Source organism: Sardina pilchardus, chromosome 5, assembly GCF_963854185.1.
Source record: "Sardina pilchardus chromosome 5, fSarPil1.1, whole genome shotgun sequence".
NCBI classification, from domain to species: Eukaryota; Metazoa; Chordata; class Actinopteri; order Clupeiformes; family Clupeidae; genus Sardina; species Sardina pilchardus.
The window spans coordinates 10773910-10796873 of record NC_084998.1 but is presented as its reverse complement, the minus strand read 5'-3'; the positions used below and the strand labels follow the sequence as shown (position 1 = coordinate 10796873).

Sequence of the window (22964 nt, the reverse complement as noted above, 5' to 3'; positions counted from 1 at the left end):
TCTCTATTGCATCACTGTTCTTTTCATATTGTGACCTGTTCTTCTTGACAACAGAAACTACTCTCTCATTATAGTCTCTTCCAGGAAGACATATATAGCCTGATGTATAAAATGACTCATACGTTGGAAATCCTGTGGGTTTCAGTTGTGAATCTGAACGATAAGGGAGGTACAGTTTGAGCAATGTGCCATAGAACTTCTCTGGAGTCTTTTGTTCAGAAAATCGGGCATATCTGATAATGGCAGGCTTTCCTCTTGTTCGCTTTTGAATGAAGCCCATTTCATTTTGAAGTGGTAAAACCTTTTTTCCTTCTTTCTGCCTTCCATACACAACTCTGTAAGTGGAAGCAAACTCTGCCAAAAACATTGTTGCAAACTCTGGTGTATCTGGTCTGTTTTTGTATTTATCTGGCATTCCGGACATCCAAACATTCTCTGAATCAGGAATTCTGTTATTCAGGTATCTTAATGGGACACTCATTTTTAAAGCATTGTCATCAGTGGGTATAAATATCACATTTCGAGAGCAAGACTTCAGTTTCAAGCTACAGACTCGTGCAACAGCCTCTTGAACACTAACTTCTCTGTTTTTGGAGTATGCTTGCATGATTTGTTTCATTTCCTCAGTGTCAGAGGTATTGGATTGAGACGTGTCAGACACAACTCTTTTCAAATACTCACTCATCTCATGTTCAGCTTTCGAAATGTATGATAAGATGTACATCAGACAGGAATAAGGGTTCAGGATGAACTGAATATCAATATTTGCATTCCAGGCCCTTAACAAATGCTCATTATAGCCATTAATCCAGCAGTCCTTTGGTTGACGTTTCATCACTAGCACACTGGACTTTGTTAATGAACTGACACAGTTTAGGTATTCCTCATAGCTTAAGTTGCATTGGGCAAGTAGATGTGGGATGCTTTCAAACAATGTTGTGGAATTATTCAGCAATTCCCATAAAGGCCTCAGCTTAGTTTTGGCTTCTTCAGGAGACATGGGAGAGCGGTCATGATCAGATTCATCGTCAGATTCGTCCATGAGCTCTACTGGCATGGGTCGTGTTATAAATGTGCTCTCGACAGGCTGTTTCGGGAATCCAAACCGACAGTGCTTATTTCCTTTCTTACATGACTTTGAGTGCCTTTTGCTGTGGGTTTGCACCTCTGTCACTATTTTGAAAAGCTCAGGGTCTGTATTTGGGTCAGGCAGCTGACATGTTATGTACTTGTCCACAAATTCACACACTCTCTCATCTGGGTCATCTTCAAATACAGGTGCGTTCTTACACCAAACCAACATATGTATATGAGGCGAACCTCTAGCTTGATACTCCACTCGAAAAAAGTAGTCAATGACCTCACCAATGGGCTGTGCTGGTGACAAAAGTAGGTGTCTGAGAAGTGCATCAACACGCTTGTCAAACATGCGCATGGTGGTGACAGGGTTGCTACGTAAGATCTCACATTTTGATGCCCAGTCAAGCTCAGAAAAGTCAACCTGCTCTCCTTGCTGTGCCTTTATTGTTTCTATGACCTCTGGCCATCTCATTTCAGCAGCACTAAATGTACAGAAGAATGTTGGGGTACCCAGCTGACGAAGCATTGCAAAGAGGTCTCTGAGTGTTCTTTCCCAGTATGCGGGAGTACCTCTCAAAGGTTGCATGAATCGTGTGGCATCTTTGTTCCGTATCAGTTTTTGCACTTCATGTTTGTCTTGAAGCAATCTTGCAGTTATTTTGCGTCCATCTCTGGTCATAGGTTTTCCTTTACGCAGTTGAATAGACATAGAAGACTTTGCCAAATGCATTTCTGTGATAAATTGTGCAAAAAATATATAATTGGAGTCGAGAGCAAATCGATTGTCAACACAAAAGAGACGTGCATTGAAATATCTGCTTGGTGATAATTTCATTGGTCTTTGTGTTTCATCCAAAGTGTTCATTCCAGTGGGGAACTGTACAGGGAAAGCCATTGCCTCTAGTTTGGGAACTCTGAAAAAACTCACTGGTCTGTTTCCTTCTGCTGGTGCCACAGTGAATATACCTTCACCAAATGTGATCATTTCCTGTGCAATATCAGCTGGCTGTAAGCATGAATCTATAGAGCATCCACCATTTTGTTGACTTGTGTCCTGCTCAGAGTTAAGTGAATCTTGGTTATCATATAACTCATGTGTTTCATTATTAGGGTGATTGACAGCACTATTTGTTTCTGAATGTTCTGGGTCAGTAATGTCAAACTCGTCCACTGCATCAGTCTCCATTAAATCAACTTCCTCTGCTGCATTGATGTCATTTTCATCTGCCAAGCCATTAATTCCATCCCCAAACGCTTGTGTATCATTAGTTATGGTTATGTCCTTGTACTCTGAATGCATCTCTTTCAGTTTGGATAAGGCACGCAATACTTTGGTCATGTCTACAGTTTGGAACTGGTAATGTCCTGTGTAGTTCATTCTTCTTTTCAACTTCACTTTCAAAAGTTGTGACTGGCTGTTGGGTCTAGGCAAAGCATTGACTGTTGATTCTACCTCTGAAGGGACACACACAACTCCACCATGTATTAATTTCTGCTGGCCTTTGGGAAGACTGATTATTTTTGCAAATGGTATGTACCGTGCAATGATGTGTCTTTCAAGTATATTAAGATTACTGAGCTCTGGAGGAATTGGTGATAGCTCTAACATATTGTTTACAGCAATGGCCGGCATTTTCCCCATCTTTAAGTTTTCATCACAGCTGTAACAAATCCACTCTGTCTTTTCATCTGATGCACAACATGATTGAAGTGCACTGCACTGCTCGCTGCATGTATGTACATATTTGCCTGTTAAGCATCGATCAACCATGCCTCGATTCTTTCGATAACATTCATGATTGCACTCTTTTACCTGGTTATAAAACAAAGCTCTGTGACACACTGTACACACAAAAGTAGGCCCGTTCTGTACATCCATTTGAAAAGATGTGATGGCATCATGCAAAAGTGTGTTTTCTGTTTGTGTTGACTGTTGTTCAACCTCTTGCTCTGATTGAAGTCCAGACAGGCGTGTAAGATGATGGTACTTACGTCGTATATGTAAAGCACAACGCATTTTGAGAATCATTCTCTGGAAACTGTTATTTAGGTCCACACCTGCATTTTTCTTTTTTTGTAGATAACGATAATGCTTGAAAAGGGGGTCATTTCTGTATCTGTCAGTGTAGGTTTCCCTTTTTTTCTGCCTGTATGTTGGATCATTTGCATAGTGATTTTTCATGGTCAACTTCTGTCTTGAACGATAGTTTATATCATGGGCATAACGTTTCTGTATGTAAGCCTGCTGCCTTGATCTGAAATTCATGTCACTTGAGTAACGTTTCTTTTGGTAAGCCTGTTTTCTCGATCTAAAACTTAGGTTACAGGAGTACCAGCTGTTGTAGTATAACTGTTTTTTTAACTTATAGTTAGGTTCATGCATGTAACGATCTCTGAGGTACGATTTTTTATTGTGTTGAATGCTGTTTGCATACCTCTTTCGTTCATATTCCAATTTTTTCATTCTATTCTGTTCGTAATATTTCCGCTGTCTGATTCTGTTGTTCTCACATAAGGACATGTCATTTTGTGCTTTGCCAGTTTTTCGGCGCCTACGATCCTTATTACATTTAGGAAGTGAATTCACAGAAATGGCTGGAACGTGGAACTCTGCAGTCTGAGAAGGTTGCACATTGTCAGTTTGGCTTTCTTGTTCATTATTACACTCAGATGTAAATAACACTGGCATTAACTCATAGACCCATTCATCATGTGATTCAAGGATGGTCCAGAATGCAAGCAAATGATCAATCATGTCATTCAAGTTGACAAAGGTCAACATTACAGCAGTGCCATTGTTTGCTGGAAATCCATATGGTGTTCTTGAGTGTGGATCAAAAAGTCCATATTTATCATCAAATCTGAACAAAGCTATTGTTAAGCAACCTAAAGTTAGCAGTGCAAACGTTACATCATTTGACAAACAAAGCAGTCTTTCAGATAGCTGTATGAAGTCCACACCATCAGGTCCATTTTGCTTTAGATTACCATACCGTGACAGGCATTTCTCAATATGATACATCTGTCCATAGATCTCAACACTATCAGGTAATTCATCAAGAGCCAAGTGGTCATGTGCATCATTGCCTCTCATGCTCAACCCTTCCTGTACTTCACTGTACATCAAGTTACCTTTTTGCAAAACGTAGTCAAGATCATCACTGTTCAGCTCTGTTCGGTAGTGAAGAGTAGCAAGAAATACCAGGGAATTGCAGGTGCACTGCTTGTTACTGCTGTTCCCATATCTTACATCACCTTGGTAATGAGTTGCTTGAACACACGTGATGGTTCTCTGCTCCATGTTAATGTGGGAAGCACTAGTTACCTCATTTACATGTTCTCTGTCATTCAAGTCACTCTGGTCTAATGAAGACTGATGTGTTTCAACTTCAGAAAGGTCCAACTTACGCCAACGTCTCTTTTGAGCCTCTGAGCGGCGACCTTTTCTTCCCATGTTTCAAAATGTTATAAGCTTCAGAAAGTCTATTGGTCAAGTCTAGTTAAATCTAATATTGGTTGTACAAATTATTGGTATTTCACTGATTACACACTAGCAGATGTACTCACTGTTCCACTCACAGGTCAACTTAATTGTAGTATGTAAAGACAGATGAGATAAAGTGTTAATAAACTCAATATCAAAACACTAGGCTAGTATTTATTTCAGTGGTTTATTACAATGATTAGTAGGTCCAAAAATGAATTGCCCTTAAGATTATCAGTCATATGCAGAACTTCAGTCTTGCAGCACAGCTCAGGTGTAAAAGTGGATATACAGCAAAGACAACTTTGACAGATAGTATTGAACTAATATATATATATATATATATATTAGACAGGTTATATATTTCACAGTAATACTGTAGTTCTGAATAGTTCACAGGTAGTTATCGTTATGGTCCAGAATCTTAATTTAGTTCAGAGTATGTGCTTTCAAACTTTACACAAAATATTTACTTTAGTTTAATTATTGATTAAATTATGAAATATGGCACTGGAACTGTTAGGTAGAGGGAGCACTTGATGACACCGATGAAGAATGAGAGGGAGCCCTCAAGTTGAAGTCCTCACACACCCCAAGTTCAGCCTTGCAGCACAGCTCAGATGTAAAAGTAGGTATGCAACAGCAAAGACAACTTTTGACAGATATTATTCAAATATATAAATGGTTGAGGTTTGTAAAGTTCACAGTAATAGTTCTCTATCCGAATAGTTCACAGGTAATTCTTAGTATGTTTCAGAATCTTTATATAGTTCAGAGTATGTGCTCTCAGAAAGTGGTAAATTACTGTCTGAAATATGTTTGGTACTGTATGTTACAGGATGCTGCTGGTTCACAGTGGGATTCAGAGTGTCAGTATAATTCAAAGTAGTATTCACAGTATTCAGTTTCAAATGAGTATTCAAGTCTGAAAAGAGTAATCAAATCTCAAAGTATTCAAGTCTCAAATAAGTATTCAAATCTCAAAGTATTCAAGTCTCAAAGCAGTAATCAAATCTTAAAGTATTCAAATCTCAAAGTATTCAAGTCTCAAATAAGTATTCAAGTCTCAAAGGAGTAATCAAATCTCAAAGTATTCAAGTCTCAAAGGAGTATTCAGTTAGTTTCAAAGGAATATTTAGTCTGAAAATGGCACAGAGTAGAGTATGTACAGAGTAGAGTATGTGCAGTCAAATATGTTCTCAGGAAGTGTTCGGTTCTTGTTGTAGATATGTTTGCAGGTAGGCGTTAGTGGGTTCTGTTGTATATGAGTGCAGTGCAGGGTGTGCAGACAGACAGGCACAGTGTCACACGTGACAGAGACACCACTCTGGCAGAGCTGGTCTGGAACAAGCCTAAAAGGGAAACAAAAAAGAACACACACACGTTACACACTTCCAAAAATAAGGTACACGGCAACATTGCTGCTTTGCTTGCTCCACAGTGAAAAAGCATTATCGTTTCTATCAATTTCAGCAATAGTAATAATGATGTAGCATGAATTAAGTGAAGTGAGCGAAGAAAACTAATCCAAAATCCAGCACAGCTGTACATTAATGCACATCAGGAGCAGATTGTGTAGGCAGCTGTAGATTACATTGTCTGCCATCATCTTTTAGGTCGGACACATTTGTAGTTGTCAATGCCGATGTGGTAGGCACTTAAGAATATGGAGGGCTGGCCATTCTGACATCAAGACAAGAAACCTGTGAGTCAACTAGTTTAACTAGCTTGCTAGTTCTGTCAGTCACATTGCCTCCATAGGTTACAGTAGATCTATACCAAATTGGTGAGGTAGCTATTTTTCTTAAGTCAATTATAATTTACATGTTTGTGTAAGCAAAAAATGTAAGCAAGCAGCATGGCTAATCTAGCTGTAAAAAATAATTAAAATGACATACCTGAAAAGTCTGCAGCACCGCAAAAGACAGAATGAGTCTTGAGATTATTTTTCTTTGGCAAAAACTGCCACACCACAAGTGGAGGTGGTGATGGAGGATGGTGATTGAGTCTTTAGAAAGACTATTGTTTTCTGTTGTGAATAAAGAAAAATGTGTGAAATTGTGACCACTACTATAACTTTACAATGCAACACAATTACCTAACTTCTCATCTGTGTGATCAAGTAGTATCAATAGCATGACTTGTACTCGGGCCAAGCTTAGAAATAAGTTTGTTTGCTGTAACATCAGAATCAGAAACAAATTGTGCTAGTAGGTTGATAGGCTAGACATTTTTAAATTACAAGTCAACAAGTCTATTTTTTCTTTTTTTTTTATGTTTTATCATCCCGTTGTCCATTGCCCGTGTGCCTTATGAAGGTGTCTATGTTGGCAACATCTTGCCTACCTTACATGCTGGCCTAGTCATGTACGTCCTAGTTCAAGTTCAAATTAGTGGAACTTCGACCCCATTGGCGTTGACGTAGTGTTTTTAGCATAAATAAACTAGCAATAAACTAACTTGTTTTCTTGCAGCCTCCGGTACATTAGTCAAATGCAAAATACTGGTGTATTTTTTTTTAGAATGTTCGATGTGCTGCCGTGTCTGGTGTAGCCATGTTCCACTATCATCAAATGTCTGAATTCACGAGAAGGGTCTGACTGCAGAGCCGCAGAGCCACTACACTCACGCCACTACGTCACGCCACTACATCACGCCACCACGTCACCATGTACAGGTTGGAGAACCTGAGAAGAGATTACTCAATGTGATTCCTGTTATTTTAACTTTCATTGCCCTTTTTGTTCAGCAATTTTTTTAAACCTAGCGCTAACGCTGGGTTTCCACAGGGCATGTCACCACGCGCCTGTTAAAATTTCGCCCGAGGGGGGTGGTCACGTTTCGGCTGAGTGACAGGCAGGATACTTTCGTTGAAAACGGTGGTCAACGGTAGCTCAACAGGTTAGCTTAGTGGTTAGTTAGCGAGACAGTAGTGCTTCAGATTATATTCAGTGGTTTATCTAGCCCAAGTATGTTCAGGTGGCATACACACAACAATTCGTTTTAATGTTTTTATGTTGACAACAAGTCATGTTGTACAGAAACGCGATAGTAGTTAATATCAGTGTGTTAGCGATTTCGTTGCTATGTGTTTTCAATAGTTTATAATGGGTCAACAAGCTAACAAGCTAACTCTACCGTTAGAGAGCTTACGTTAAACGTCGACACTGACTGATGACTTGTAGGCTACAGATCAGTTTTACAGTTACAAATGATGTCTACAGTTTCAAAACATGATATACACTTACAAGACGTTTGTAGTCTATTTTAATTCCATAATATTACAAATCTAGAATGAACGGAAGTTGAAAACAGTTCAGATTTCCGGGTTATATCAGTGATATCCACTGCGCATGCGAGGCAAATCTGGCGTGACGTTGTGGTGGCGTGACGTAGTGGTGTGGCTACTGCGCATGCGCGGGCGTGACGTAGTGGTGTTGTGGTGGCTCTGCGGCTCTGCAGACAGATATTATTGGAATTCACGAGTACTACCCGACGTCGGACATAATTCATAGACGTTGTTTTTTACAATTCATACATCGAGTAAAAGTGATGATAATGGATGGCACACAATAGAGATGTTTAGTTAAAGTAGATAATAGCTAGACAGACAGTTAACGTTAGCAGCTAGCTGTCAAACAAGATTAAAGTTACCTCAGGTAACGTAGCAGGCAATGTTAGCTGCTAGCTCCTAACAGTTTCCAAATAGCAGACTTTGAGTCGGCTATGCTATTACCCAACCAATTGTTGAAAACAATTCGTAGTCTTTGCTTTTGGACAACATATACGTCGACTAAAAGTCACTGTACCTGTACCTCACAAAGTACAGGTCTAGAGGTTAGTAGCCTGGTTAACGAGGTCGTTTGCGTTAGCTCGAAAGTTAACGAAAGCCAGCCGTGTTAGCTATTATCAGACTCATTTAAGATACAAAGAACGCCGTTAAACATCGAACAATACCTTTAGTGTTAACATTAAGCAAACACAACTTACTTTGGAGGTAATATGAAGAGTCACAGCAACTTCTGGTCGGAGTCCTTGAAGGCACAGTAGCGACGACACCACTCAGTAGCAAGACGAATGAAGTGTAGTCAGCGAGTAGCTTCTAGCAGGTCGAAGACGAAGTGAATAACTTAGGTTTCATCAGGTCCCTGCACAGGTGTATTAATCAAGCACCATGCAGTCTGCATTGATAATCAAGGTGCTTGATTTTATAAGAGAGACACTGATACAGCTCTCTGAGAGTAGTTGATCAATTTAACTGGCTAGTCTTAAGAGAGCCAGACTGTGCTTAAAGCCTGAGACAGTAAATCATTTAAAAGTTGAATGTAGACTCTAATTAATGTTGATAGACAGAGAGTTTAATGGATGTTGATAGACAGTTTAATGGGTGGATGAGTGAATGGTCTGAAGAAGATGAATGGATAGAAAGTTGGATGGAATGTGCCTTATATTCTTGTAGAATGGAGAGACACAGCTCTCTACTGAGAGTAGTGGATACAGATACAGGTGTAATCAATTTAACTGGCTAGTCTTAAGATAGCCAGAGTGTGTGCTTAAAGCCTGAGACAGAGTAGATTGTTTAAAAGTTGAATGTAGATTGTCTAATTGATGTTGATAGGCAGACTGTTTAGAATGGGTGGATGAGTGAATGGTTTGAAGAAGATGAATGGATAGAAAGTTGGATGGACTTAGGAAGACTTATGTTGATACAGTTGATACAGGGGAACAGAAAATGTAGTCTCAAGAGAGCCAGTGTGCCTGAGAGAGAGAGAGAGCTGCTGCACCTGGACTGGCCACCTGGCGTAACATTCTAATTGCTGCCGTGATGTCATAATGAGCAATGTTAAGTCTATGGGAAAGTTTTTAATAGTTTTTAATTTATAGTTTAAAAAGTATAAAAGTTACAAAGTTGAAAAAAACATTGCACAGGTCTCCTTAGTAAGACCTACGTAGCAAAGTTTGAATCAAGTTTCTACGTTAAACGGTTCAAGCTGAATTGCGAGCGTTAGAAGAAGTTGGAATAATAAGAAACCTAGGAAGAACAGTACAGTGCATTTTCATGCACTGTAATAACCAAATAAATGCAGTCTCTCTGAGGTGCGCGTTCTAATGAACCCAGCTACTTTTAGCCCAGTGAGACCCGACTCTTCGCCATAACTTTTAACATGAGCAGGCTGTGAGAGCTGGTGGTTGGCAGTTCAAAGAGCGGGTTTGGGCTCCAGCAGTCCTGATAAACACAGCAATCGCACTGAGGTTTCTTGTCATGCCTCGAGGCCTTCTGGTGCAGCGCTGTCGGCCAAGTCCTGCGATTGCCAACTCTTGACTACGCAAACATCATCGCTGCACCCCACCTTTTAATTTTCACTATACTGATGACATCAGTTCAGATCTCCTGATCGAGTGGAAAAATTGAGACCTATTTGTTAGGCCGCACCAGACCAAAGTTTCCTTTAATTCCGGTTTGTTTATGCGTACAGACCTGCTTTGAGAAATCAAGGTTGACAGCAGAATGAGTAACAAAGATGATTGTTGTTCTTGCTCTGTGTGTCAGTCTCAAACACCGTAGAGCCGGTAAATGGAGCACAGCATAGGAACAGTGGTGCAGAAACGTTTCTAAATAAACCATCTGTATTAGTTCAAAGGTACAAAGGCCACAGTAGACAATAGTGTCCCAACGGACAGTGGGTCCACGTGTCTCCTGTCAGTCGACTTGTGGCTCGCTTTGTTGTAGCCAGGCTATTGTGAGTAGAGTTACTTCAACAGAAAACAGCCCTGTCAGGATCATACGTACTGTAATTAAGGCTGCCCTGCCTGTTTTGTATGCCCCAGAGATTGAAGAAATGCTTCCACCTATTTGCAGCAGAAAATCAATACACAATGAAATGGTATTCTATTTAGCAGAAATTATGTGTGGTGGTCAGTGTTGGCCAACTTAGAGACTGACATATACACAAGGATTTATTGATTAACAATGACCTTTGGTGACTGTTTTCATGTTCAGATTTCTGCCATTTCCCTTAGAACTTGTCATTGTGTGTGTACAGCATCTTGACAGGTGTCGTGTTTTATTATTAAGCCTCTTATCAGTTGTATTTTCTGATGCTCCCTTCATTTAATTCCATTACATTACATAGGTCATGTGCGACATTCAGCTAAATTCACCTGTTTGATTGTGGAACATTGTGATGGTGAAGTCCACAGAGCAGTGTCCACAACCTTTCATTGTTGCCAGACGTACTGTACTATAAAAAGAACAGTTTCCAGCATGATAGGCAACATGATAGCGCCTTGTCAGAAGAAATCAAACTCCTGGACAGAGAGAGAGAGAGAGAGAGAGAGCTGAACTCCAGATGAGAGAGGGGAGACAAGGAACAAGGCGGGGAGGTGGTGGGCTAAAGGGGGGATGGGGTGGACTGTTGTAAGGATGTGGTTTAAGGAGCGCTCACTGATCTATATTTGAAATTGAAAATAAATAGCCTGTCAATTTACCAAAGTGGTTTGGTTGACTAATGGGAATTAGGGTGAGTCAGGAAGGGAGAGAGAGATGAAGAGGAAGAAACGTGAAGGAATGAGAGCAGAGAGATAGAAAGAAAGAGAGAGGGAGAGAGAGCCAAAAGACCCCTCCTCCACCTATTTTGATGTGTGACATAATTACAGTGTGGAGACACTCTGACGTCTTAAATGGCCTGCGTGACACACATGGGGGAAACCTCATGAGATACAGCACAAAGAATCATACGAGGATAAATTGGAACAACATGGATCCGCTGGAAAAAAAAGAGATATGCACAAAAGGCAGATTGTCTTATGGGGGGAGGGAGAAAGAAAGGAATAGCAAGATAGACATGGACCTCCACTGTTATTCAGATACAGTATGTGGTGTTCATGATGTACAGTACGCTCCTTAAAAGCATCTTATTCAATTACTTTAACAAATGTGATCTTTAAAAAGCATGCTGATCTTAAGAGAAGTCTGGACAAACTGTACTTCAGTCGTAGACACATGACATTAATATTGCTTATAAACAAATGAGCTGTATTCTGTACCATTTTCTACAACTCTACAAAATGTGTGCCTGATTTGTGGATACAACCTTACTTGTCTATTACTGTCTTTAGACTAAATGTTCCTGAAATCATTCAAATCAATACAACACGAGGCAGAAATCTCCATAGATATTTACAATGTAAATGAGAAAAGAAATGCAGATTTGTCTTGACACAGAATCATTGGGGTGAGGTCTGCCACTTGCATTCAACCTGAGAGGAGTCAGGCGACAAACAATGATATAAAGCTTTAGCAGAGTTTTGAATCATTCCATCATATGAATACCCTGTCGAGGACGTTTTGTTTTAAAGAGAATTCACAGAGATGAGCTTCACTGTGAGGTTTATTTATTTTTTGGCAAAGCAATGAAGCTTGCACTCCACTGTGCCTGACAGCGGGACACATTTTGAAAAGGTCATCCAGTTTTTGTTAGGGGGGGGAGATCTGAATTGGAGGAATCCGAGCACGTCTCTCCACTGACCTTTGGCACTGACTGACATTAACGTTTTAGGTGTAAGTGAGCTCAGACGCATGCATAATGCATAGCTATTTCAGAAGAAGCATCATTACCCACACCGACACCCAGCGCCTTGGGCTCCAAATGAACATACACTCTTATAAAAAGGGTTCTTGGGGTACTATAGAGAACCATTCAGGCTTTAAAGAACCCTTAGGGGTTCCTTTGATGAACTCAACAAAATGGTTTAAAGAACTATTTAGGGGTGTCATATATAAAGCATGCAATAGAACCATTTTTGGTTCTATAGAGAACTAAGAGTTTCTAGTGTGTAGAGTGTTCTAGAGTGTAGACTGCCGGTGTAGGATTCTCCTCATGTACAGTATGTTTTCTAGGAATTAGTGGCATACCTCTGGATTCACTCGTTTCACCTCCATCCGTTTCCTCAGTGGCACAGCAGAGAGAGACTTCCACCTTCCCACTGAGGATCACCCCAGAACACAGCGCAGCTATAATTATGGTGGAGGGATAAAAATGCTCACTCTCTGGTTGGTATAAGGCATCGGTTAAATACAAACAAGCCCGCGAGAAATTATATGTGGAGAGAAAAGGGAAACACGGTCGACTGGCTTCAGAGGGGGAATTCGGAACGGTGTGACCTTTCCAGGCAGTGAAGACAAGGGGTGGGAACGTTATGCAGGGTGGCAGGTTTTCAACATCATTAATGGAGACATCTGTCTGAGCACCGTCAAGCAGCCATCTAAACAACCACAAAGATTTTCATTATTCACGCAGACTACAAGTCTTCAAGGACCTGTGTCATTGTGCCTGATGTTTTGCTTCACAGAATCAGGGTTGGTGTGGCTCAATTATAGTGCCCACTATAATAATAGTCACTATTGGGTGCATTTTGTTTGATCTGGGGGAGAAACTCTTTTCCTAATCTCACACATATCCTCCCATTGTGTCCGTGTTGTGAAAACTGAAAGTATAGAACTGATACGGTTCCAAGTGGTTATTTCTCAGACGACCAAAGCAAGGCACACCCGGTGCATTCCTCGCATATCAGTTTGGTCAGCATAGAATATTTTCATGTTTTGAATGAGAAGGCAGGCCAGGCACCACCACAAGGCTGGCCTCGGTGCCCAGTGCATCCCAGGGGCAGAGAGGTGCCAAGTCTGGGGTGTGGCACCTAGTACACAGAGTACACACGAGCCGATCAATCGACAGACATGCTAACTGCGATTCGCAAGACACCACAGGGAGACACAGGAGTTTCTGGAGCCTAATATCTGTGGCACGGCAGCACGCCTCCATGTTTGGCTCAGGTTCTGTGTGTGATGTGTGGGGGTGGTGGTGTGGGCCCAGCCAACAGCTGTGCCCAACCAGCCACAGATGTGTCCGTCTGGTGTTCAAACGTGTGGGAGTTTGTTTGACACAGGATGGCGCCCAGTACTTCAAGGTGGTGTGAGTGTGTGTGTGTGTGTGTGTGTGCATATACCTGTACACGTGTTTCAGTAATTGGCTGGAAGGCAGATAACTAACAGTAGTGTTGAACCTCCACTGAGTGATGCTTTATCAGAAGTTGCCCCGTCAGCTATTATGCAGAGACCAAAGAGCCCCACTGCCCCCCTGCACAATCCATTTATCTGTATATGTATCCTCCCCCAGACAGGATGGCTACCCAGCGGTGCCCGGCTCCACCACGGTTCCAAAACCTCAGCTCACGCCCGCGGGACATGGCGGTCAGACAGGGAAATAAGATAGCAGGAGATATAAAAGCAAAGCGTGGATTCAACTGAGGTTCCCACAGATCCCTATGATTAACACTGGCACTGGCTCCATATGGGACTGGGAAATAGATAGCATGACATGAGATGGATTCAGACACTTTTCTGAATATTTTACAGCTGAACAGCAAAGTATTGTTATTCTTCTTTTTTGTATCTTTTCACAGCCTATATGAAAGGTCAAGAATGTTTTAAACAAGATATTTCAATTGGATACTCATATTACGGTTATATACTGTTTAAAGACTAAGGACAGAAAATGTCATTGAAGTCATCAGTATGATCTCAGTTTCACTTACCTCATTTAGAACATTCTGAAGGAAGAGGAGTAGGCTACTATGTGACAGTATAAACTCTGTGACAGTTGAAAGAAACAGTTGGGTGTTTTTGAGTACTCTTCCTCAGATAGTAGCTTGACTATAATCATTCACAGTTGGAGGAGACCAGTACTGGCAGACGATAAATGATTCAATGTTTTTTATTAATATTATTATTTTGAAACTATATTTAAAAACAAAATAATATCAAATGGTGTATTACTTTAATGTCACTATACCACGGAACACTATCACTGAGTCTTTGATTACTGAATGCCAATGATAACAAGCACACTGTAAGAGATGTTAGCTTATGGTGAGAGACTTATGGACAGGAACCATTCGGGTAAAAAAAACGGCACATCAATGACAATTCACAAGTTCACACCCCTGTGATCTCCTTTACTCCCTTTCATCAGCAGTATATATCCCTTAGTCCTTGTTTTGTCTAGCTTGTGTGTTGTTAAAACAGCACTTCTTTTTCAGTCCATGCTTTGTTAGGCTGTAAAACTGGTTGTGAGGGAAGAGGCAGTAACATCACCCTTCAGCTGTTTGAATCACACATCTGTTCAAGTGGACCTTTGACTACTACACAAACCTTACCACAACCCCACACCGCCCCCCAGTGGCCATGATGAGGACACACACAGTAGGGTGGATCGCCCCAAGAAACAGCTGCTCCATGTGTACAATAATTTCCCGCATATAAGCCGCATTGTGTATAAGCTGCAGGACAGTGTTTTATGCAAGTTAAGAGAAACAAAACCATATTAACTCCATAACTGCTCCCCTGTATTAACCTCATAGCGGAAGAAATGTTGCAAAATCAATGTGCTGCGGCTAATAGTCGGGAAATTACGGGTATTCAGGAGTACTATTGGGTTATATTATTGGCAAGGAAAACAAGTAAGATACGATGCGAGTGCTATTTTGTTTTACTTACAGTAAGTCACATAGCAGATGAGCGCGGCAGCAGGTGCATCATGGCCCAACTGTGCAGCTGCATATGCGTAAGGCGGTGACGTCATAAAACATAAGAGGCTAATCTAAACACAGTTGCTTTCCGGATATATTCTGCATCCTTTTGGTCAGAAACATCACTCTACTGGTTAAACAACATACCGGTAATGTCTAAAGTGGTTCCATGTGCTACTACATACTGCCACCCACTGGACACCCAGAGTTACCTTTGCTTTCCTGTTATTTTTTCCCTAGCCAATATTTGACCAGAAAAAAAACACTGTTGCAAGTTTTTCGGGTTTTAATGTTTTATTGTTGTTTTTCCCCCTGTGTTTTAATGTTCTTTTTCACTTAAGCAGCTGTTAATCCAACTTAGGTGTGATTTTACTCATACTGTTTCTACGTGTCAGAATGATGTACATACTGTGACCTAGTGATCTTATAACATTTACAACGAGATCGTAGCCTGCTTACTTATTATTGCTTGTTATATATTTGTGGAATAATGTACAATTCCAGTAAAAGTCTGTGGTTTTGAGTGAGAAAATTGGTCATGTGCTCTTGTGTAGCAATAATATACTTTACACATATCCCCATTACATAGTACCACCTGGTAAGGTAACAGATAGGAACATTGTTTCATAATAAAAGTTATGCACCTCCATTTCTGGTAAAAATCCAAGAGATAGCAATGCAGAAAAAGACACAAATTTAAAACAGTGGTTTGAATTGGCAAAGAATGTGAAAAGAATATCCTTCATATTTTTCTTTCATATTCTTATTTATATTATTCTTTTCATATTTTTTGCTGATCACTTTGTGCTTAAAAAATATTACCTAGAATTCACTCCTGGTAGGGGAGGAAATGTCTTTAAAGATAGTTTTAAGTCTTATTTCATATTTTATATGAATGCAATGTAAGTGCATTTTTATCAGAAGTATTAAAAAGGCGGTGACATAACTACAAGAATCTCCCAACAAGAGCATAGACCGGGAATGGTTCCTCTCATGACTTCTGTATATATAATTTGAAAAATACTTTGTTCAAACATAAAAAAAAGTCAATGAATATAATAAGGCACAAAATCAGACAAAATCATGTCTGAAACACATCTGCTCATATGCAGACTAAAATGACAATTATATTGCTATTAGCAATGTCTAACAGCTTAATGAGAAAAATACCCATCTGTAGTAAAAGAGGTAAGAAAGCTTTGACAAATTAATTCAAACAAAAGCAACATTTGATATATAGTCGAATAATTGCACTCACCCATAACTGGCTTTTCAGTTAACTGTAAGTATTTGTTGATATTAGTTCTCAAATTCAGATTGTATAAGAACACTATGGCATGATATCCATGCCATAAAGTTAATCACTTTGGACAAAGGCAAGTCCAAAGAAAAAATGCAGTCCAATCCATAAAAAAACACAACCATAAGTCCACAGATGTAACCTGAGAAGAAGAAAAAGAGACAATTTTCCTTTGACCTTCAAGCTACGGGTAGGTCATCTGAAGGGATGGTCTGAGCACCTGAGAGGAGAGGTTCGGTCTCTTCAGAATCGTCTTCTCTAAACAAATTCACCAAGCTACAAAGAAAGAGAAAAGAAAACACACAGCCAAGGCAACCCATCATGACTCAGCAAATTTTCGCACCCAGTGAGGATGTGTGCAAAAACATGTTGAGTCATCACACGTATGTACTCTCTGTTCTATAAATACTGATCATAAGGAACTAGGACACCAACATCACACAAGTGCAGGAATTTCAGACTCAGCAGAACTGCAAGTGCCCATACTAAAGAAGAACACATTGTCCATTCTATAGGTATCACCCAGCTCTGGTTATTCAAAGGCTGACTGCTGTAAGTTTTCCAGCTGGTTAACCAGTTAGACCCACACGGATGTGATGAGAGACTGGATCTGCAGAGTCATATGACTGGTCAAACTGCATTTGGTCTAACTGAATCACACGAGCTGATCAAAAACATCTGCCCTTATTTCCTGAAGCCAGATCTCTGGACATCAATTTAAAAGTCTGAGGAACAGGGTGTGGCTGAAACTTATTAGAACTCAGAATTTGAGAAATTACGCAAAATAAGCAGATGGAGTAGAGGGGAATTCCGCACTTTCTGGGGAAAGTGAGGAATTGGGGAAGCCCCAAGTCAGGCCTAAAAAACATGTATTATCAGCAAAAAATTCAAGTAATCAAATGATCTCTCATGGAATTACTTCCTCCCAAAACCAGAAAGTTTGTAAACATTTGTTTAAGTAGGCAGTAGTCACCACTTCATAACAACATCACAACTCCCAGCACGTCAAAGTCTGTGCCTTGGTTAAGATCTTTAAAGCAAACTTCATTTGAAAACTCTAAAATTTTAACAGTGGCGTTCACAATTCTTTGACACAAACATGGTAAAAAAATAAATCATCGTAACTTACCCCAGCATCATGATGGGTATGATGCAGAGACTGGCAGCCAGGAGGAAATTGAAGCCGGGGTACCAGGCAACGGTAGTGGCATAGATACTGCTGAACACCGCTAAGCCAATATTACTGCTCAAGCTCTCCAGAAAGGCCACACAGGCAAACAGTGCTCCTGGAAGAAGCACAGCGCCATGTTTAGAAATGGGTAGTGGGCAAGTATGACTCACAGAATCTTAGGCATCACACGCAGAACATGTTCACCTTTACAATATTCTGAAGGAAGATGAGTAAACGTTATTCAATATCATTTCCATTGCAAAGATTAGTTAGGCCGCCGATATAAATCTTTCTTTGACTTTAGTTGGGTATATTTCACCACCGTGCATACTACTGGTGTGCTGTCAATAGTAGCCAAATGTCATGGGGTAGTGTGGCTGGACAGTAGGCTAGTGACACTGGACAGTGTCGCAGGACAGGTCGAGTGCCACAGGACAGCAGACAGTAGGCTGCAGGAGTACAGTACAGCTTTTGCTCCTCCTGCTGGTGGTCTAAGACATATTCCACATAACCATTCATGATCAGTGTAAAGTTCAGTTTATGTTATTATGTAATTGTGTAGGCTAAGGTACACGTCAGAAGTACCATACAGACTCTACGGAAGGATTACACAACTACTGTGTAAAAAGGTCCTTTCTCTAATCAACAGAAGTTTTATGGGTCACTGGGGACGAGACAGGTCTGTTCAGCTGGAGAGTCAAAGTTAGCCACTCAAAACTCTTCAGGCTGAACCTCTGACTGCGCACAAAATCACAAATATCCACTTACTGTAGGTGAGCTGAAGTATACCTACCTTGGTCAGATTTGGAGACGACCTTTGACATCATTGAACGCATGACAGGGAAGGGCATAACTGCTAGCATCATGGGTATTCTGGCTGAGATACAAACATATTATTGTTGACACTTGGTTATCTACCGCAAATACATGGACTGAAGGTTGCCATTTCAAATTAGTCAATCAAAGATCAGTCAATTAGGGCAGAATTAAAACCATATTACCTTGGTCAACACAACGATTGCAAGTACTATCATACAAAATCATCATAATACTAGTCAAATAACGTATGAAAGAGATTATACCTAAATTCTCCATTAGTTTGGAATGAACTGGTATAAACAATACATTTTCCTTGTTAATATCGTATGCTTCACAATCTTTTATGAAAGTCACATGAAATCTGAAATCTAATAGGCAGTGAATCTGGACATGAGGGAGCATGTAAGGGCCGATGGGGTGTTTGGTAATGCATCAGTCACTGGATATCTAACCTATTTTCCATCATAGAGCCCTCTTTCATGGATATCTGGAGGGACATGTGATACTACACCTCTGCATTTAACCATGTTAATCATCTCTGCCAGAATCTCTTTCTCACAAACTACATTTCAGTCACATCTAACGCTAGAGCATAGTATGTCATTGGTAATTTAGGATCAAACATACTGCACTCTAAGACTTTTAATTTGGTTTGTAACAGGCATGATGCCTGAAATCATGTCTTTGATGATTCCACTGAAATAGAGGAAGGAACAGTGGCTTTCAGATTGGGGCTTAGTATCATAATAAGACTGGTTCTGGGATATCTTGAATTTCCCCTTGGGGATCAATAAAGTATCTATCTATCTATCTATCTATCTATATGTGAATGTAAATACTCTTACTTCCACACACTGAGAAAATTCAAAACATCATTTGATAGACAGACACAGTCAAAACCCAACGGAATTAAAAAATCCCCCTGTAACGCTGGTGATTTTCTTGTGGTCTGGATATTTTTGCAGAACTTACCCAAGAACATCATAAGAGTGGTCTTCGCAAAGGCAACAAACACCAGGCCTGAACAGAGTGACAGCATGCCAATGAGGACAATGACCACATCGGGCAGACAGCGAGACAGCAGAGACAGCCCAGCAAAGCTGGTGAGGAAAACGGTGGTGGACAGGGCCGACCCATAGCCAATGAGGATCTCGCTCCAGCAGAGTGGTTCGTTGAGTTCATATAGAGTGACCATAGACAAACCGCCCATGTCAGCGAAGGTGTACACGGAGAAAATAGTGATCAGCAGTCCCAGTAGACAGTTCCTGTTGCGACTGCCACCCACAAATATCTGTTGGACCCCCTTCACAAGTTTTTGCAAGGCCATGCCACAGCTCACTCCCTCTTCTGGGGTCTCCACGACCCGGCTCTCTCCTAGGATGAGAACGGCGTAGAGCAGGTTGGCCAGCTGGAACAGGGCAGAGGTGAAGAACGGCCAGTTGAAGCCCGCCGCCCGTAGGAAGTAGCCCGTGGAGATGGAAGCCACGCCAGAGAGCAGCCCGATCACCATGTCCACCCCGGCCATGCGCAGCGTCTTCTGCTTGCCGTCCTCGCACATGTCGGCGATGTAGGCAAAGCAGCCGCCCAGCATGGTGCCGATGCCGCCGAACAGCGAGCTGACGAAGGAGGCCACGATCAGCAGGTACAAGTTGAGCTCAAAGAACGACACGGCCAGGAAGGAGAGGGTGTACACCAGGGAGCCCACCAGAGGCAGGATGATGGTGATTTTGCGGCCATACTGGTCACTGTAGGACACCAGGATCAGAGTCACGGTGAGACTGGGGATACTGGAAAACAGCTCCGTGTAGAGAGAGAATAGAGATGCTGCTCGCTGAACCTCCTGAAACATAAAACATTAAAAAAAATAATAATAATAATATTAGCCTCATAGTTAATGTGTTGTAATAATGTAATAACAAACGCATACTCAAATGGAAGATTCTGTTTTTTTCCTCTCTACACCTGTGTACAGAGAAGGAATCTGAGTTTCATCGAAAGAGGAAGTACCTAGCATTTTGTGTAATGTGAAACTCCTCTCAGCAGCTCAAATACATTCTACTATCACACAAAATAAATAATCCATAACCACTAAAGATTCTGGTTTGGAATGAAAGGGCTTGGGCTACACCAGAAAATTTGATCAAATTGACAGTTTTGCACAGTATGTCTAATAAGATCAAGTCAACAACAAGTTGACAACAAGTCAGCATCATCCCTAATAGTTTAGGGACTGTTTCCTCAATTCCAGACCAATCTCAGCCAGTTTGTCTAATTTTAACAAAACATTTCTCAAGAGGTAGGCTATTATGTTAATGTTCTAGTCACACTGCTGTCATGGTAGACATGTGATCATCAGGGATTCACAACAGGACTGATAAGCTGAAGCTGACAGTGAAAATTCTGCGACGCCTGTGTCAGTTGCATGAAATGCTAACATGTGACAGTCTCACCAATTTGACAGTCTACATTTTACACTGCATCACTAATGTAAGGCCTAACCTGCGTTTCAGGAGTCACATGCAAGACATGTAGGCCTATAGCCTACAGTGCACATAGAAAACACATGATGCTAAGTTAGAACGACTCACTTCTTGATGGTTCGAGTGATTGCTCCCGTTGGTGGGAGTGCACCGAGATGAGTTGTCCGACTCAGGATAGGTGCTATTCGTCAGGTCTTGCCACAAGCGGCGATACACATATTGAGGCACCAGTGGAAACACCAAAAAACCGGCAAATGCGTAAATGGCAACAATGGGTTCCACAAAGTACAGCCTCCTCATCCTTCCAAATGTTGTGTCTCACCGTTCGCTGCAAAGAAGAAGGGATTGAGAACATTATGTCCCCATATGATGAAAGTGTAGGTTTAAAACTAAGCTCTTCCAACAGGTAATGTAGTGTAGGAAGGTTAGCCACTGTAGCCTAAACAGGCAAATATTCGTTGACTTCGGAATATTGACATTTAACAGAGGTGAGGCCGGATAAAGCCAATCAGGACGATTACAAGATCAGTTCCGAATCATAAAAGTTAATGTATACTTCCACGCCATGAACAAATAGCTAGCCTACAGCATCAGTTTGACTTCATGCAGATGATACTAGCCCTAAGTTATCAGACTCTGAATCGTCCTACCTTTTAATTCCTCATTACAATAAAGTCACCTTTGTCCAACAGACGTTCATGTTCTGTAAGGAAGCTCAGTGCTCTGTTTACGAAATCCTTCTGTAGGATACCTTATGAAACACCATCGGTTTCCTATCGACTGTCTCAAACATTATCTGATTGGACAATTCTATTTAAGGCACGCCCTCTCGTGGGGTTGTTCAACATCACACGTTCAATACCTTTGCTTACTAAAGTGAAACCACAGTTTGGGTGGCATGAGTTTTAGCTATTTGATGTGTATAGCAAAATGTGAATTTGCAAGTGAAATTGAACATAAGCCCAATAGCCTAGGACTAGGCTGAATTGTCGCATCAGCCTGCATTTAAGTTTATTCAGATTTGGCCTAAGTTTTACGTTTCAATTTCAAGTTTTTTATTGTCACATATAGGCCTACTTTGCAATGTAGTGAAGTTCTTGTGCCACAGTTACAATAGTTTAATGAAAATAAACAGTAGGGTAGTAGGAAGGGGGGAGGGGGTCTTAAATAAAGGGAGTTGAAAGATGACTGTACACACATAGCCAAACTATCCATGTACACATTATAGGCTACAATCATTAACACACACACACACACACACACACACACACACACACACACACACACACACACACACACACACACACACACACACAACCACTATACTTGCATGTAAAGCATAAATAAACCTTATGGGTATGGGACATGCATTTAGTTTTCTGACAGCTTGTGGAGAGAAACTATCTCTGAATCGTGTGGAGTGGGTGGTAATGTTCCGGTAGCGCTTTCCAGAGGGAGGTACAGTATATCAGAGGTGTCATCAATACAATTTCAACAGTTTATAGCAGCCTAAATTAAAATATCCCAAAATACATATAATGAACTAGAATTTAACATAATGATAATAACAATAAGCATAATCATAAGGAGAAAAAGTCTTTAAACACTTTTTTGAAGATGCCGGAGCTATCACTACAATGAAGTACTGTAGGCTACTCTGGAAATCTTCTCGATTTGAGCACAACTTGAATTTGCTTAGCGACTCACTCTGGCAATCAGTAATGATGTTCATTACCCCATGCCCTTGGAGCCAAGCTGCATCAATCACATCGGTGAAGACCTACAGTATCTCTGATATAGGCGGGCCAGATGCGAGCTAAAGAGATGATGCCAGCGCTGCAATCAAAGTCCAGAATCAGTCAGTAAACGTTGATCATAGTGCAATTGCCTGCAGTGATATTTTCAAATGCATGCTTAGTGCCGCCCCTCGAGTAGGGTCATTTTCATTACTCATAGCCAGACCCTAAATCTTTTTCTAGATTTGGGTCTGGATTTCCAGGTCTGGATTAGGTTAATATTTTCACCAGTGAGGAATCAGAGGAA

General features: G+C 40.9%; 1 protein-coding gene and 1 long non-coding RNA gene across 4 annotated transcripts; both read right to left on the bottom strand.

Annotated features, from left to right (window-relative positions):
* Nucleotides 1-5019: 5019 nt before the first annotated feature.
* Nucleotides 5020-8955, bottom strand: LOC134079497 (uncharacterized). 2 transcript variants are annotated; one of them, XR_009939075.1, is made up of 3 exons: nucleotides 8555-8955; nucleotides 6463-6593; nucleotides 5020-5916 (listed from the first exon to the last, which is right to left on the bottom strand). It is a non-coding gene; the product is annotated as an uncharacterized LOC134079497 (long non-coding RNA). The 2 variants fall into 2 exon arrangements; XR_009939074.1 differs by lacking the exon at nucleotides 8555-8955 and having other exon boundaries at nucleotides 6463-7059.
* Nucleotides 8956-15433: 6478 nt separating this feature from the next.
* si:dkey-5g14.1 (lysosomal proton-coupled steroid conjugate and bile acid symporter SLC46A3) lies at nucleotides 15434-21684 on the bottom strand. 2 transcript variants are annotated; one of them, XM_062536412.1, is made up of 6 exons: nucleotides 21572-21684; nucleotides 21030-21249; nucleotides 19414-20281; nucleotides 18416-18499; nucleotides 17581-17737; nucleotides 15434-16727 (listed from the first exon to the last, which is right to left on the bottom strand). In XM_062536412.1, exons 2-6 carry the CDS (start codon nucleotides 21219-21221, stop codon nucleotides 16631-16633), a joined length of 1398 nt encoding a protein of 465 aa, XP_062392396.1. In that variant the 5' UTR covers nucleotides 21222-21249; nucleotides 21572-21684; the 3' UTR covers nucleotides 15434-16630. The 2 variants fall into 2 exon arrangements, with proteins under 2 accessions (XP_062392396.1, XP_062392397.1); XM_062536413.1 differs by having other exon boundaries at nucleotides 21601-21620.
* Between the last annotated feature and the right edge of the window lie 1280 nt (nucleotides 21685-22964).